This window comes from Myiozetetes cayanensis, unplaced genomic scaffold (genome assembly GCF_022539395.1).
Source record: "Myiozetetes cayanensis isolate MyiCay16 unplaced genomic scaffold, myiCay2020 scf7, whole genome shotgun sequence".
Lineage (NCBI taxonomy): Eukaryota > Metazoa > Chordata > Aves > Passeriformes > Tyrannidae > Myiozetetes > Myiozetetes cayanensis.
The window spans coordinates 19,805,872-19,822,850 of record NW_026087964.1 but is presented as its reverse complement, the minus strand read 5'-3'; the positions used below and the strand labels follow the sequence as shown (position 1 = coordinate 19,822,850).

At 39.8% G+C, this 16,979-nt stretch overlaps 1 protein-coding gene and 1 long non-coding RNA gene across 4 annotated transcripts; both read left to right on the top strand.

Moving 5' to 3' along the window:
* The first annotated feature begins 318 nt into the window (after positions 1-318).
* LOC126652011 (toll-like receptor 1) lies at positions 319-16,979 on the top strand. 3 transcript variants are annotated; one of them, XM_050338516.1, is made up of 3 exons: positions 319-388; positions 2,921-3,727; positions 14,787-16,979. In XM_050338516.1, the coding sequence occupies exons 2-3, from the start codon at positions 2,984-2,986 to the stop codon at positions 16,014-16,016; spliced, it is 1,974 nt and encodes a 657-aa protein (XP_050194473.1). In that variant the 5' UTR covers positions 319-388; positions 2,921-2,983; the 3' UTR covers positions 16,017-16,979. The 3 variants fall into 3 exon arrangements, with proteins under 3 accessions (XP_050194473.1, XP_050194472.1, XP_050194474.1); XM_050338515.1 differs by having other exon boundaries at positions 2,921-3,847; positions 14,907-16,979; XM_050338517.1 differs by lacking the exon at positions 14,787-16,979 and having other exon boundaries at positions 2,921-5,008.
* Positions 9,721-13,533, top strand: LOC126652012 (uncharacterized). Its single transcript, XR_007631852.1, has 3 exons — positions 9,721-10,752; positions 11,428-11,485; positions 13,494-13,533. It is a non-coding gene; the product is annotated as an uncharacterized LOC126652012 (long non-coding RNA).

Here is a 16,979-nt window from a genome sequence, read left to right as displayed (position 1 = left end):
AGACTTAGATCATTATTAAGTTCAGAGGAGATGTTTGAATTTCAGTGTAAAACTTGCTTGAAGTACTTATTTTCATATTAATTAATGAAGACAGCAAGTTCGTAAAAAGATTAATTTCCCCACCTGTTTAATCTATTGCAAAGCATGAAAACACATAGTTCAATAATAATTGAATAATAGGAATATTACAGTAGTGTAGTATGTGGAAAATATATCTGCAGGAAAGCAAATGCCATTTTTACAAGTTGTCAGTAGATGGCACAAACATTTGTATAAAGAGTTTGGGCGTTCCTAAGAATTGTTACTCAGTAGGATAGAGTTACAGGAAGTTTTCTTTTTGCCTTTTCCTGAGTACAATTTCTGCTTTTTCAGAGAGCGTGGATTGCTGGTGAGAAAGTTTTCATTTTATTGATTTTATGTGGTTAGCTAGAACTGTTTTATATTCTGCATCGTATTTGAAAATGAGCCATGTTTTCCACAGGGGGTTATTAGCAAGTTTATGAAGTACTTTCAAGTGTATGGATGAGAAATGAGGGTAACGTTGCTTATGTTCAGTACCTTTACTCAAAGAAAGTCACCAAATAGCAATCTCTTTGTACTAGCACTACACCCACAGTTAAGGGGGTCACAGTGAATTAATGAAAATATCTTTTGTACAGTTCAGGAATGGGTCTAACTTGCTAATATGATTCATCCTTGTGAAAGGCGTATTTTTAACACCAGAGTTTTGTGTTATGCTGATTACTTGTGAAGTGTGTATCTTAATACTGAACCTTCATAGCTCAATATGTTCTGTACATTTCTTATATGAAAGTTCAGTCAGTTTATACCAATTTTATATTGGAAAAACTCTTAAAACCTTTTTATCTCTTCTCTCACTCTTTAAACAACAGGACAATTTCTTGCTATGATCTTGGTTTGCTTACCCTCCTGGATTGCTTTTCTTGATAGCAAGCACTTTTTGTCAACTATACTTGTGAATTAAAAGGAATATGACTATAAAGGGTAATTTCTCCAGTGTTAGCCCCCATATCACAGGTTATGTGTTATAACAGTTTTTAATTCTGTTGCTTCATAGGATATTCTAAAGGAAGTTTGAAGGTACTTGTAAATAATTTGGCTGAATGCCAGGATATAGGAATGAGAAAGAAAATAAAAATATGGAAGAATCATATCCTTCTCTCACCTAGTCCTTGGATATTGCTGAAATTTTATCCCAAGAAGGAATAATGATTTAAATGTAAATTATTGGGGTTTTTTAATTTCTCTTGAAGCTACATATTTTATTTGATTATAAACATATTAGTAGAGTTGCCCAAACAATCAGAAGAAAAGGACAGAGGATGGCCAGATGCCTTTAGAGGGCTGTGACGAATACAATTTTTCTAAATGAAAATCTGGAAAAGGCTGGAAAAGTTTTGCCATATTATCTCACTATTTTTAGATTATTTCCAAGCCTAGTTTCATGCATTCTTTACAAAGGAACTCAGTGGACTGGGATTTTTTGTTGTTGTTTTACTGTCGAGATTTCATAATATAGGTTGGTTTAGATCAAGGAGGATGTATATTTTACACTCAGTAATGTAACTCTGAGAAAATTTGTGGAATGGTTAATGGCACAGAAGATGTAGTCTTTGAGGTTGTAAATTTAGTCCAACAAGTGATAGCTATTTCTGTCTCATTGTAGAGGCACTCAGAATATATACTCACAATTTAGTCATTTCAAAATCAAGAGAAAGTTGAAAGCCGGTGCAGTTATTAATGTGTACTGTGGAAAGCTTCAGGCAATAATTATGATTTAAAAGTAGTGGGAGGGAAAGGGGGAAAAAGGGAAATAAAATGATTTCAGAAATCTGGCAAACAACTTCCAATCGAGATTTACATGCATGAAAGTGCTAACTAAGTTCTTATCAGTTCCTCTTTCAGAAGGGCGGTCTAATGGAGTTATGGCAATATCTAAAAGGAGATTTAAGGCAGCATTCACAGTGGCTGACTTAAAGGGAGGTTGGCTACTCTTAGCTCCTACATTCAGAAAGAAAAAAGTGACCTCCATTAGGAAGATCCAAGCAAAGCCATGGTTATGGGGGTTTTTTTCCACTAAATTGTGTTTAAATTAGCCCTTCTGTCACAACAGAGACATTTGAGGTCAGTGACTTTAGGTCAGTGCTAGATTCTGTGTACGGAGGTTCTACAACTGGTGTATTTTTGTTTAGCATGCAGATATTCCCAGTGTGTGTTTTGTGTCCTCTGTCAAACCGACAAACTAAACAAGTGGATACCCCATTTTCAGAGTCTAAATTCAGGAAATGCTCAAGCTCAGACAAGAAGCAAACTTTTCTCTGCACTTTCTCATGGCATAAGTAGAGAACATTCTACCGTCGCTCTGGTTTTCCAAGTTAAAATAAGCACTGAGGATCCAATCTCAGCTACCTAAAGACATTCAGATTTTGTTTGAGCCTCTTGAACCTCCATCAAGTTTCCATCCAATTTTTATATTCACAAGTCCATTTTAAAATAATGTCTCTGAGTCTAGTTCACATCCTTCAGGAGAAATCTCAATTAATGTACTTTCTAATCAAAGTGTACTACACACTTGTGGGAAGCCTTCATAATACATTGAATCACAGCAGTAATTCTGTAAGCAAGCAGCAAATTTTAGTCAGCTATGAAATCAGACATTTTCTAAGAAACGGACTCATTATATATTAAATACAGCATATTTACCAAATGAAAATTTCAGTGGTGGTCTGTTAATAAGGAATGTCTCTCCTGAATGATAATAGGCACCTTCATTGTTCTTTGAGTCAAAGGGAAAAATGAGAAATTGGAACCTTAAAGAAATCTATCACTCTGATGGTTCTTGCATAGCCACTTAATGATACAATCTGTTTTCTGCTTTTGTTTGTTTGTTTCCCAACAGGATTAGAATAAAGATGGACAGATCAGAAAAGTTTTGAACATCTCCAAAGAAACAGAAAGCAGTATGTCAGAAAATACAAGCTCTCTCAGAAACTTTTTTGTTTACAAGTGTCTGTTTGCATTAACTTTTTGGAACCATGTCAGCCTGTCTGTGGAAAACAAACTTCTTACACCTTCTAACAATTTTCCTGAAGATGGTTCTGACCATAATATCAAGAGCCTGCCACTCCTATATACAAATAGACCTCAGTCCAAATCTAGTTCTGACTGGGTTGTGATACAAAATACTACAGAAAGCCTGTCATTGTCAGAAATCAGAGATGGCAGTGTAAAAAAATTGATTGCTTTATTATCTAATTTCAGACAAGGCTCCGGGTTACAAAATCTGACACTGACAAATGTGTCAGTGAACTGGAATGATCTTATGGAAATTTTTCAGATTGTATGGCACTCATCCATTGAATACTTCAATATTAACAGGGCCACTCAACTGGGAGACATCGAAAGCTATGACTTTGACTATTCAGGTACCTCTATGAAGGCACTGACAGTGAAGAAAATTCATATCACAGATCTGTACTTCATTCAGGATGACTTATACAGAATATTTGCAGACATGAATATTGCAGACATGACAATAGCTGAATCAGAGATGATACATATGCTTTGTCCTTCATCTGTTAGTCCCTTTAGACACCTAAATTTTTTAAAGAATGATTTAACAGATTTTCTTTTTCAAACATGTGACACCCTAATTGAACTGGAGACATTAATCTTGCAAAGGAATAAATTTGAGAGCCTTCTCAAGGTAAGCTTCATGACCAGCCGTATGAAATCACTGAAATATCTGGACATGAGCAACAACTTGCTGCACCACGATGGAGCTGACGTGCAATGCCAGTGGGCCGCGTCTCTGACGGAGTTGGACCTGTCCTCCAATCAGTTGTCAGATGCCATCTTTGAGTGCTTGCCAGTCAACATCAAAAAACTCAACCTGCAAAACAATCAGATCAGCAGCGTCCCAAAGGCGATGGCTGATCTGAAATCCTTGGAAGAGCTGAACCTGGCATCGAACAGGCTGACCGACCTGCCGGGGTGCAGTGGCTTTACATCCCTGCAGTTCCTGAACACAGAGATGAATTCCATCCTCACGCCATCTGCTGACTTCTTCCAGAGCTGCCCAAGGGTGAGGGAGCTACAAGCTGGGCACAACCCATTCAAGTGTTCCTGTGAGCTGCAAGACTTCATCCGTCTGGAGAGGCGGTCAGGGGGGAAGCTGTTTGGCTGGCCGTCGGCGTACGTGTGCGAGTACCCGGAAGGCTTGCGCGGCACGGAGCTGAAGGACTTCCACCTGAGCGAACTGGCCTGCAACACGACGCTGCTGCTGGTGACAGCCCTGCTGCTGACGCTGGTGCTGGTGGCTGTGGTGGCCTTCCTGTGCATCTACCTGGATGTGCCCTGGTACGTGCGGATGACGTGGCAGTGGACGCAGACGAAGCGGAGAGCTTGGCACGAGCACCCCCGAGAGCAGGAGACCGTTCTGCAGTTTCACGCCTTCATTTCCTACAGCGAGCGCGATGCCTTGTGGGTGAAGAACGAGCTGATCCCCAACCTGGAGAGGGGGGAGAGCCACGTGCAACTGTGCCAGCACGAGAGGAACTTTATCCCCGGCAAGAGCATTGTGGAGAACATCATTAACTGCATTGAGAAGAGCTACAAGTCGATCTTTGTGTTGTCTCCCAACTTTGTGCAGAGCGAGTGGTGTCACTATGAGCTGTACTTTGCCCATCACAAGTTATTCAGTGAGAATTCCAACAGCTTAATCCTCATTTTACTGGAGCCCATCCCTCCATACGTTATCCCTGCCAGGTACCACAAGCTGAAGGCTCTCATGGCAAAACGCACCTACCTGGAGTGGCCGAAGGAGAGGAGCAAGCACGCACTTTTCTGGGCTAACCTGAGGGCAGCTATTAACATTAACTTGCCATGCAGTGATGAAAACAGGTGTGGGGAAACAGATTAAGAATCTTTCTAACGGATTTTCTTCTGTTTTATCTTTGAGAAGCAATAAATATTTTTTTCCTTTTTTGTCAATGTATTTAACTTTTTGCTACACAGCCTTGTTTCTACCTGGTTGTCTTTGTTGCCTCCTAACTGGAGTCAAAATTCAGCTCACCTTATTTCAGATCTCTTGAGATAGAAAATCACAAATGAGTTTGAATGTGGATTTTGAAATATAGCTTGCACTACTCAAGTGAGTTTTTCCTCAGCAGAATAAAGTCTGGAGCCCTCAGTATAGTCATGTGGAAAAATGCTTGAGCTGATGGAGAGTTTGCAGAGCTGCTTTAATCACAAAGCTCAGACAACTTGGTTAAAGGACATCTTTTACTAGAATTAGTCTGAAGAAAAAAATTTGTATCCTGGAAAAAAGGGAAATATGAGCTACTTCACCTTTTGGAGCTCATAGCTCAGCACAGCAAGGAAAAAGCAGTGAATTGATAATCAGAGCTCTAACCCTCATCCTCTGATAGAGTCCATTAGGTACTGTTTTGACCCTGAGAAATACCCTAAACCAAGGGACTAGGAGGGTATCTGTATGAACAAAACTGCCTTCTTCATTGTTATTCATGTTTTGAGAAACTCCTGACTTCTCTACATCATGCCTTTTTTCCCCAGCTTTCTACTTTTTTTTTTTCAGTCGTGTATCTTACTTTATGCTTATTAAAAGAATCTCTCCTTTTCAGCTGAAACAGCTTTTGTAGCACAGCTGTCAGTTGTGATCAGAAAGGCAATAACCAGTCAGAGGCTGAAAAAATTTGCCAGGTCTTGGGACCTCAGGTAAGACTTTATCAATGGAGTTAGAAACACAAACTACATTTACAATATTTGCTTTCCTTTTTGTAGAAATACAGCAGGTCCCTCTGCCCCTACTTCTGCTGTTTTGGCTTCAAGAAAGCATAGCTGGGCTCAGGAAAACATTCACAGCTGCTAAAGATGATGACAGCAAACTTCCTCTTTGCCCCAAGAAGGGAAGATCGTTTGAAATACCACAGTTAGATGACCAGCAAGTAGGAAGTTTCCCTTGAAAAATGTGCTTCAACAAGAATATGAGAGAAGAAGGGGTATTAAGAAATCCCTATGACATTTAGGATAGAATGCTTGCATTTTGTCTCATCCTTGTCTTCCATTATTATTAACAAAAGATTTTAATTTTGAGACTTCTTTTTGCATGAGGTCTAATCAGGCTGTGATTTCTTGACTTGAAGTCTTAAACTGTGAGTGACTGTTTATGACCTGTAGAGGAAAGGTCAAATTTCACACCTTTAGCTCTCACATCCCACTTAGCCTCAAAGTTAATATAACACCTATTACCAAATTGAAGCCATTTCATTTAGGACTGTAGAAACAAATGTTTTCTCTACTTCCTCCTTCCCCTCCCACTCATGCTTCAGTGTATGACTCATTAAATCCTTTGAAAACTGAAGATGATCTGACTTTTAGCTTGGTTTGCCTATCCTTTTCAAAGAAGCAGGGAAAGCTGGATCATTATGTGCCTCACTTGAAAATTTTCATAGAGAGCCTCTGAGTTTTAAGTCAGTCGACCTTGAAACTTGTATAATACAGTTAGTATCCCCTGTTGTTTGTAACCTTAAGAACTCACCTGGCTTCTTCTGTTGGATGGAGGACAAAGAAACCCCCTGAAAGTCAGAAAGTCCACCGGGAGTCCTTCCTCTAGAAATCAAGAAGTTGAAGGTCTTAGTAAGGTTTGCTTGCCTCTTTGGAAAGAACTTGGGAAACTGAGCTCTGGATGTAGCTGATGTGATGATAAGCAGAAATATACAATTACAGGTTTCTGGGATATGTCCAAAATTCTTGAGTGGAAAGAGTAGCTTTTAATAAGCATAGGCATCAATTAAAACCTGTACTTTGGAATCAGAAGCCCGCATACTATTAGCGCTTTTTTTTCCATGATGTGTGCCAAATAATTGATAAAACAGCTACACATGCAATGAATTATTACATCTATTTTCTCTGATTCCACAGGAGATGATGAGTTTCTCAAATGATATATATCAGAATATTTCAAACAATTATTTTAGCCTCTGTCATGCTCTCAACCCTTTCTATAAAACCAGTTTTAGTCCATGAAGAAATTTTTCCTGTACTAGGACCACATGTTGTCTCACAGCACATCAAGAACTTTATCTGTTTTGGAAAGTAACTAACCTTTTCTTTGCAGCCTGGTGATGTGTTCCTGCAATTGGTTCTACACTGAAATCTGTAACTGCTAATGCACTCCACTTATCAGAAAAAGGGAGTGTGCAAATAAATATGTTCTGATATCGGATACCGTATCAGAGCATATTCCTGGCATTTGACTAGTCATCTCAGTGACTAGCAGGAATGTTATTTCTAGGTACATAAAAATATCAACATACAAAACTGATAGCATGAGGGTTAAATACCCTCCCAAACGTAAAAGATGCGTGAAACAAGGTGTAAATGTTTTTATGTATATCTAGGTAGTGTGTAGTACAAAAGAAAGTAAACTGAAACAGACTGGGAGTCCTGGCACAATGTGGGTTGCCCTGCTGAGAGCTGGGCTCTTTTTAGCTTTAGAAATGTTACAAAGCATCATCACTGAAGTTCAGCTGCAGAGAGTTAGAGCAAGGAGAGGCACTCAAGGGAAAATAATGGACTCTGTGGGAGATGAGGCATTCTGCTGAGGGGAAGGTTCAAAACCTCTGTGAAACCCATGTTTTTACTCAGGCCTTTGGTTTGACTGGTTTTTCTTTTGGAAATATTTACTGAGATTGACTATATTGCTCATTTGTAGTCATTGTTTCATCAAGAGGAGACAGTATTTATAAACCAATAAAGTGAGAAAGTCTTGTGTTTTGCAAGGTGCCTCTGTGTTACCAGTTTCATTTCCACAGCTTTGAACCTTGTGTCTATTTATACCAAAGCAAGATAGGCTTGAGTATAAATGTGATACAGTCTCTGCTCACTTTGACTTGTAGTGGTATTTAGCCTTTGTTTTATCTACCTGACATACAGGGTTAATTTGTCACAATGAGAGTTGCAGTTGAAGATAAGGTCCTCGGTATGACCAAACACCAGCTTTGCAATTAACTTTTCATGAGTGCTTCAATGAGTCCATCTGCTCTGACTATGTTTTAGTTCCATATCTTGCATGTGTAAGCTCTCTTCTGCAGTTCTGGTTAGAGAGATTCTTCTCACCTTTGGCATGGTGCTGGTCCTGAATAGTTTCTGGCCAAGTGTAGCTGTGGTTCCTGTTTGGGTAAGTAATGACAACATACAGGCAGAAGTGTGAAATCTGTTTTCGTGAAGATAGGTGCTCATTAGTAAAACAATCTGTGAAAAACCCCAGCAGTATAAAATTCAGAAATGGAACAAAGTATCTGCATGAATGTACATGTGTTGACTAGGGAAAGAATGGTATTTAGCTCATACTTTTCAGGATGCATGAACAGAAATACATGGCTTTTATTTTTTGCCCGTCATGCAAAATGACTGAATCAGTAAACTGAAAACAGAACTCTGTTGAACTGGTTAGTAAAAATAACCAATATGCAATGTTCCTAATGGTTTAACAGAGGTATTTAGGAGTATCAGTTTTATTTTAACTCATTGCAAATTTTTCTTCATGGCAAAATGTTTGTTTGAATGTATTTTAAAGTCTCAATGTACTACAACTAAAAGGGGCTTTTTATAGCTATATGTGAACTAGAGTCAATTCTGATGAAAGCTGATGGTATATTTGATTTTTTCCATGCAGCAAAGTTTTTTTAATGGATTATATTGGAAGCAAAACTGCCACTGTTTTGCATAATTGTGATATCATTGTTCTGTCAACAAGTGCTTAGTCTACTCATTTTCATGGATGAATGCTTAGAAAAGGGAGCTTCTCTTTTAACTTTGAGTCAAGGCAGTATCAGCTGACAAGCAGACTCTTCCTTCTTTTTGAGAAACATTAATGATCCCTGGTCTTGTCTCAGGTCACAGATGACCCAGACTTTTCTCTAACATATTACTCAATTCTCTGCACAGGGGAAATCAGAATCATTTTAGTTCAGTTCAGTTTTAGTCATCAGTCTCAAAGTGAAAAATGGCAATTTTCTTTCAGCAAACCAAAGAATTAAATTATTTACAAAATTTAAAAGGTAACTGCAAAAGAAAACTTTCAAAGGAATCTAAAGCAAGCTTGAAATGTAGCTAGCACTGCTATGTAGAAAAAGTTTCATGCTTCTCAGCTTCTTTAGCTGAATCTTCAGCTGTTGTCTTAGTTCGGAGGCTTATAGGAGTGAAATGTTGGGTTTGGTTATTGTCGTGGTTTAACTCCAGCCCACAACTAAGTACCACGCTCACTCCCCTGCTGTCCCCCACTCCCAGTGGGGAGGAGAATCAGAAAGAAAGTACAACTTGTGGATTGAGATAAGAGCAGTTTAAGAATTAAAACAAAGTAAAATACAGTAATAATGATGATGATGATGACGACAATGAGAGAGAGGAATGAAATACAGGAAAAACAAGGGATGTACAATACAATTGCTCATCACCCACTGACCAATGCCTAGCCCATCTCTGAGCAATGATCAGCCCTCCTGGCCCATCCCCTCCCAACTTACATACTTAGTCTGATATTCTGTGTTATGGAATATCCCTTTGGTCAGTTCACATTGGTTGTCCTGGCCATGCTCCCTCTTGGTTTCTTGTGCACCTCTTTGCTGGCACAGCATAGGAAACTGGAAAGTCCTTGACTTAAAAATAAGAACTACCCATCAGCAACTAATACGTCAGTGTATTACGAACATTGTTCTCACACTGAATGCAGAATAGTCTTGTACCAGCTATTAGGAAGAAAATTCACTCTACACCAGCCAAAACCTGGACAGGTATTTACATCTGTCTTTGCTAAACACCCACTCTCTGCTCTGTTGATTCGTTCCCTGGGCTTGTGCCCCTGTTCAAAACTTTAAGTGAATGGCTACTTTGCTGAATTCCTTCATCCACAGATTGCCCTATATTGCCGTATTCTTAATGGCTTTATTACAGCTTTTTATAATAAGGAATATTCTTGTTAATTTTTAAAAAATTTTTTTTGGATTAAGCTACAATGTGAGATATCCTTGATACCTGTCCAAAGCATTTCTAGTGTAAAGATAACTGACCTGTAAAGGTTTTAACTGTGTCAGTTTGCCCCTGTTACTTGCTTTTGAGATATAAGCTTTTGCCATTGTGTTACAATGTGTTACATTAATTACTCTGCTTGTGGAGAAAAAAAATTTGTCAGGGTAGAGCTCTGCAAGAGATCTTGATACAAAGAGAAGTTCATAGTGAGGGTTCTGCTTCCTCTTTTCTGTGTGTGCAAAGAGGAGATGCAGTTGATGGATTTTTAGAACACCTGTGTAACAACAGAAGCAGACTTGAAATTAGAAATGCAGAATTATTTAAATAATCTTGCCATGGGGAATATTCTGTGCTGCAGATAGGTTTGTTTCCTCCTAAACTGTACAGTTATGTAAATATTACAGAAGTAAATGTCTGAATTGTTAGAAATTTCCTTTCATTGTGCTCTTAATGCCTGGATTGTATGGAAATTTCATTCATTCTTAGAATTGTATAGCCTGCTTTAAAAATCCTGTTCTTTCTGCTTCCTGAGGTAGTAATTATTAAGAAATTAGCATCTCACGTGAGATTCCCCATCTTGAAGATTACATGTGTTTGAAATTCTATTTTGAGGATGTTAACTGACTATGCAGAGGACTTTTGCTGGTTCTTCAACTTGAAGATGAATTCCATGCAATAAAGGTGAGTTATATTTGCTTCATTATTCATAATTTTTTCTCTTTGTTATATTTGTCTTGGACTTCCTCAAATCTCAGGTGCTAGTGTTGCTTCAGTGTTGGAAGATAATCTTGCATGTGGAAATTTTAGTGAAAATGCTCATCTGTATGTTGAATTTCAGTGAAGAGGAAAGGGGGAAAAATCATTTGGTGTGGCAACTTTAATTCTCAGCCAACTCTAATGTAATATTCTAAGATAGCATTGGAGGGGTAACTGTTGATCCTTTATATTGCTTTGCTAGATGTATTTGCTTTACTCTCTGACTGTGGCACTCTTCAGTGCTATGCAATGTGGCTCGTCCCTTGTTGCAACATCTAGCGTAGAATATGCAGTAAATTCAAACTCATTCATCTGGCAATGAAACATGGACAGAGAATATATTTGTGGTTTTTTCTCCCTTCAAAACATTTCTTGCTTTATTCCTGACACCCCTTTTGTCCAGGGGGAAATTCTTCTGGATAGTTCCAGATCAAAGTTTATTTGATTCAAGACTTAGATTGTTTACCAGCCTGGACCCTGAAGAACGGGGTCAACTGCTCTTTGAAGGATGCTGGGTCAGATTTCCTTGTCTTATTTGCTCTTGTGAGTGATACTATACTTTGATCAAACATTCCAGCTTTATTTCTATTGTGCCCTCAGATACCCTAGCACAACTTTCTGAAAGCACAACTTGACTACTCTATTGGATTCAATTGAGGTAGAAATTTATATTTTGCTGATTTACTCTTTTATTGCTTTTGATGATGTTAATTACGTATATATTTTTGCTTTACTTAATTAAAAGAAAACTTGATTAAACCTGGTAGGAGACTTGAAGGGGAAGGATTGAGTTTTGATATCAGTTAATAAAATTATTGGGGACTAACACACATTATAACCTTGAACTGAAAAAATGAGGTTTTGGTGTTTATTTAACAGAAGATTACATGGGGGCAGAATTTGAAAACTGAAACATACTGTTTCTGGGAATCACTGCTTCATAAGTAGTGTCCAATCATGGTGTGGTTTTACCATTTTTGTGCTTTTGGTCAGACTGGCATTACAGTATTCATGAGTGTGCTGGGTTGACCCTGACTGGACACTAGGTGTCCATCCAAGCCACTGTGTCACTCCCCTCAACTGGACAGGAAGAAAATACAGTGAAAGGTTTGTGGGCCAGATAAGGACAGAGAGAGATCACTCACACATTACTGTTACAGGTAAACCAGACTCTATCTCCAGAAATTATTTCAATTTATTACAATTAAATCAGAGTATGATAATGGGAAATAAAACCAAATCTTAAAACACCTTCCTCCCACCCCTCCCTTCTTCCCTGGGCTCAGCTTCACTCCCAGTTTCTCCACCTCCTCTCCCAAAGGCACAGCAGGGCAGCGAATGAGGGTTGTGGTCAGTTCGTCACATGTTATTTCTGCTGCTTCTTCCCCCTCGCTCTCTTCCCCTTTTTTCAGTGTGAGGTCCCTCCCATGGCAGACAGTTCTCTAATGTGAGTCCTTCCCACAAGCTACAGGTGTTCAAGAACTCTTCAGCATGGGTCCCTTCCGTGGGGTACAGTCCTCCAGGGAACAGACTGCTCCAATGTGGGTCTCCCATAGGGTCACAAGTCCTACCAGTAAACCTTCTCCAGTGTGAGTTCCTCTCTCCATGGGTCCACAGGTCCTGCCAGGAACCTGCTCCAACAGAGGGTTACCGTGAGGTCACAACCCCTTTCAGGCATCCACCTGCTTCAGTGTGGACCTCCATGGGCTAGTGAGGCCTGCCTCACCATGGTCTTCACCGCAGGCTGCAGGGGAATCTCAGCTCCAGCACCTGAAGCACCTCCTCCCCCTCCTTCTGCACTGACCTTGGTGTCTGCAGAGCTGTTCCTCTCATATATTCTCACTCCTCTCTCTGATCTGTGTTTGCTGTTGCCCAAGAGTTTTTTCCCCTTCTGAACTGTGTTATCCTAGAAGCGCTACTACCATTGCTGATGGGCTCAGCCATGGATCTGGCTGGCACTGGCTCTGTCAAACACAGAGAAAGCTTCTGGCAGCTTCTCACTGAAGCCACTCCTGTGGTCCCCAGCTAAGAAAACCTCACCACATACGCCCAATACAATGGACAGTGTAATTTCTCCTCAACATTCTTCGCTTATTGGAAAATGGACCCCTACATCTTTGTGCTGTAGCACAGACAAAGCTGATCAGCTGACCTGAGGGGGTGCATGGCCATGTCCAGGGTCTCTGGGGTGTGAAGAGGAGTATCCTTTGGCTCTTCTGACTGAAGAAGTCATTTTTGCACCAGTTCCTGTGAGGGTTGTTCTATTGGAGTTCTGTCCCCAAATGTGTGTGATCTTGGGACGTACAGAAAGAGCAGATGGGGGCCTTGTTCTGTTCTCCTTTATTCCTAAATGCATTTTCTACTTGTACCAGTTTTGTGCTTCTCAAGATTGTTGAGAAAGTTGTATTTCTTAACATCTATGTGTTTTTAAAATATCAGTGGTTATATTCCTCCCATTATAAAGGAATTAATTTATATTTAACTGAGAAAAACAATAACTGGGATTAGAGAATGGGGGTGGGGGGTTGAGAACAATTGATAAGAACTTAGAACAAGAGTATGTAAAAATATGTTTTTATTTTATATTTAACCTTATTTTAGCAATAAAAAAAGCAAATTCAACCATTCAACAATTTCATCAAATTCCATATGTTTTCTTTTCATAGGGCTGGACTCATCAGTGAGACATATTGAACAGAAAACAACAATATGCTTCTGTGTTCCTGTAAAAAAACAAGATAAAGCTGGATAGCATAATGAGACCCCTCACAAATACCTATGTCTTTGCTTGTGTCTTTACATTCACACTATGGAATAATATACAGCCAACTGTGGAAAATGAATTTACTGCAAATTATTCAAGCAGAATGCTAACTAATGTTCCAAAAAACATTCAAGTACATACTCAAGTATTAGATTTATCACATAATAGGATCTCTGGAATTAGTATCTCAGAATTTATTTCTCTTTCTGACCTTCAAGTATTAAATCTTTCTCATAATCTAATGACGGTGCTTGACTTTAGTGTCTTTGTTTTTAATGAAAATTTAGAATACTTAGATTTATCTCATAATAACATTTTGAAAGTTTACTGTCTAACTCTCGCATGTCTTAGACATTTAGATCTTTCTTACAATAAGTTTACTGCCTTGCCTATCTGTCAGGAATTTGAGAACATGTTTCATTTGGAGTACCTAGGATTAAGTGCCATGATGATACGAAGGTCAGACTTCAGGTATATCAAACATTTGCAGCTGCACACTGTCTTCCTGACCCTGGAAAACTTTTCTCTGTATGAGCCTCAGAGTCTGACAGCCTTGAATACAAGGAGCCTCCACATTGATTTTGCAGCAAACCAAAACTTCAGTTTTTCCCTCTTGTACGATGGAATGAGTACTTCGGAAAATTTAAAAATAGTTAACTTAATATATACCTTGAGTTATAAGTATTTCCCCTCACCTCCTTTAGTGCTTTTGAAGAAAATCAAGACAACAGCTCTCATTCTTGACACTGTCGATGTACAATGGCCTATCATTCTGCAAATTTTCCTGCTTATTTGGTATTCACCTGTGGAGCATTTGACTGTGAGAAATTTGACTTTTCGGGGACCACTGGGGGAGCTGACTAAATATGATTTTCTACCCTTATTAAGTTCTCTAGAACAATTAATCCCTTCGGATGGCTCCATGAAAGCGTTAACTTTGGAGCACATTCGTACTAAACTTTTTTATTTCAACCAAGAGATTCTATACAGAGAGTTTTCAGAGATGAATATTGCCAGTTTGACAATATATGATGCATATATGCCACACATGCTTTGCCCCAATAGAACAAGCTCATTTCAGTATTTAAATTTTTCTCACAATACCCTGACGGATGAGTTGTTCCAGCATTGCGGTACTTTGATGGACCTGAAATTGCTTATTTTGCGGTGGAATAAATTTGAGAGCCTTCTCAAGGTAAGCTCCATGACCAGCCGTATGAAATCACTGAAATATCTGGACATGAGCAACAACTTGCTGCACCACGATGGAGCTGACGTGCAATGCCAGTGGGCCGCGTCTCTGACGGAGTTGGACCTGTCCTCCAATCAGTTGTCAGATGCCGTCTTTGAGTGCTTGCCAGTCAACATCAAAAAACTCAACCTGCAAAACAATCAGATCAGCAGCGTCCCAAAGGGGATGGCTGATCTGAAATCCTTGGAAGAGCTGAACCTGGCATCGAACAGGCTGACTGACCTGCCGGGGTGCAGTGGCTTTACATCCCTGCAGTTCCTGAACACAGAGATGAATTCCATCCTCACGCCGTCTGCTGACTTCTTCCAGAGCTGCCCAAGGGTGAGGGAGCTACAAGCTGGGCACAACCCATTCAAGTGTTCCTGTGAGCTGCAAGACTTCATCCGTCTGGAGAGGCGGTCAGGGGGGAAGCTGTTTGGCTGGCCGTCGGCGTACGTGTGCGAGTACCCGGAAGGCTTGCGCGGCACGGAGCTGAAGGACTTCCACCTGAGCGAACTGGCCTGCAACACGACGCTGCTGCTGGTGACAGCCCTGCTGCTGACGCTGGTGCTGGTGGCTGTGGTGGCCTTCCTGTGCATCTACCTGGATGTGCCCTGGTACGTGCGGATGACGTGGCAGTGGACGCAGACGAAGCGGAGAGCTTGGCACGAGCACCCCCGAGAGCAGGAGACCGTTCTGCAGTTTCACGCCTTCATTTCCTACAGCGAGCGCGATGCCTTGTGGGTGAAGAACGAGCTGATCCCCAACCTGGAGAGGGGGGAGAGCCACGTGCAACTGTGCCAGCACGAGAGGAACTTTATCCCCGGCAAGAGCATTGTGGAGAACATCATTAACTGCATTGAGAAGAGCTACAAGTCGATCTTTGTGTTGTCTCCCAACTTTGTGCAGAGCGAGTGGTGTCACTATGAGCTGTACTTTGCCCATCACAAGTTATTCAGTGAGAATTCCAACAGCTTAATCCTCATTTTACTGGAGCCCATCCCTCCGTACGTTATCCCTGCCAGGTACCACAAGCTGAAGGCTCTCATGGCAAAACGCACCTACCTGGAGTGGCCGAAGGAGAGGAGCAAGCACGCACTTTTCTGGGCTAACCTGAGGGCAGCTATTAACATTAACCTGCCCATAGCCATTGATGCAAATAAAGAGCAGAGTGATGTTACACATACTCAGTAGTATAAGTATGTGAATAACTGATTTGACTGTTTTGCATTAAATTCCGTTAATAATTTTTTCCTACTTTTTTACACCATTCCTAGTTTGTTGTAAAATGTAATTGTGATACATGTAGAGATTTGCTATTGCTTATTCTAGTTGTCAAACTAGTCAAATGTCATCTGTAGTTGCCCATCATCAACAAAGAGTGGGAGAGAGAAATTTTCATAGTGATTGACCTTATTTTTGGGTTGCATAAATTTTGCACTTTTCCCATTGAAAGCTGTATTTGAAAGTAATGATGATAGTAGTTGGTTCAGTGTCATCATGACTGCCAAGGAATGCTTTTATTCTTTGTTCTGACGTGAATGTTGTGGGGTTAAGATTGTAAGTATCTGCTTCCTTGGATTTAATTAAATAGCAAAAAGAAGAAGAAAATTCTTGTTGAAAACCCTTCCTGTACATGGGTATAGTAGATGTCATGGGTACAATATCCCTACACCTTTAGCCTGTTTCCCTTCCTAGAAATCTTTCTCTTCATCACAGGGAGAGTTTCCTAGGTAAAATTTGGATCCATTAATCTTTGTTTAATATTCTTCTTCCTTTGCTGTACTAAACATTCTCACTTGCCCAAAGAAAACTATCGAGTCATGATTTCATAGAACTCACTATTCATTGCCTTCAAAATCATAGTAAATATCAGAACTTATGATTTTTTTATAATATTGTAATATTGCTGCTTTCTGATATGATCATATCAAGCTGTACTGGGTTACGTATTTTTCCTGTTCTCTAAAATTTAGAAGCTTGATGTTTGAAGGTGATCCCCCTTTTATCTCCAGCCTTTCACTGATGTTACCTTGTTCTTTTAAACAGTAGGTGCTGAGGGTCATCATACAGGTGAAAAAGGAGTAAATTTCCTTGGAAAATAACTTCTCTGCTGAAATCTAATGGTGTTTTTTTTTGATAGGAGACATCTAGTAG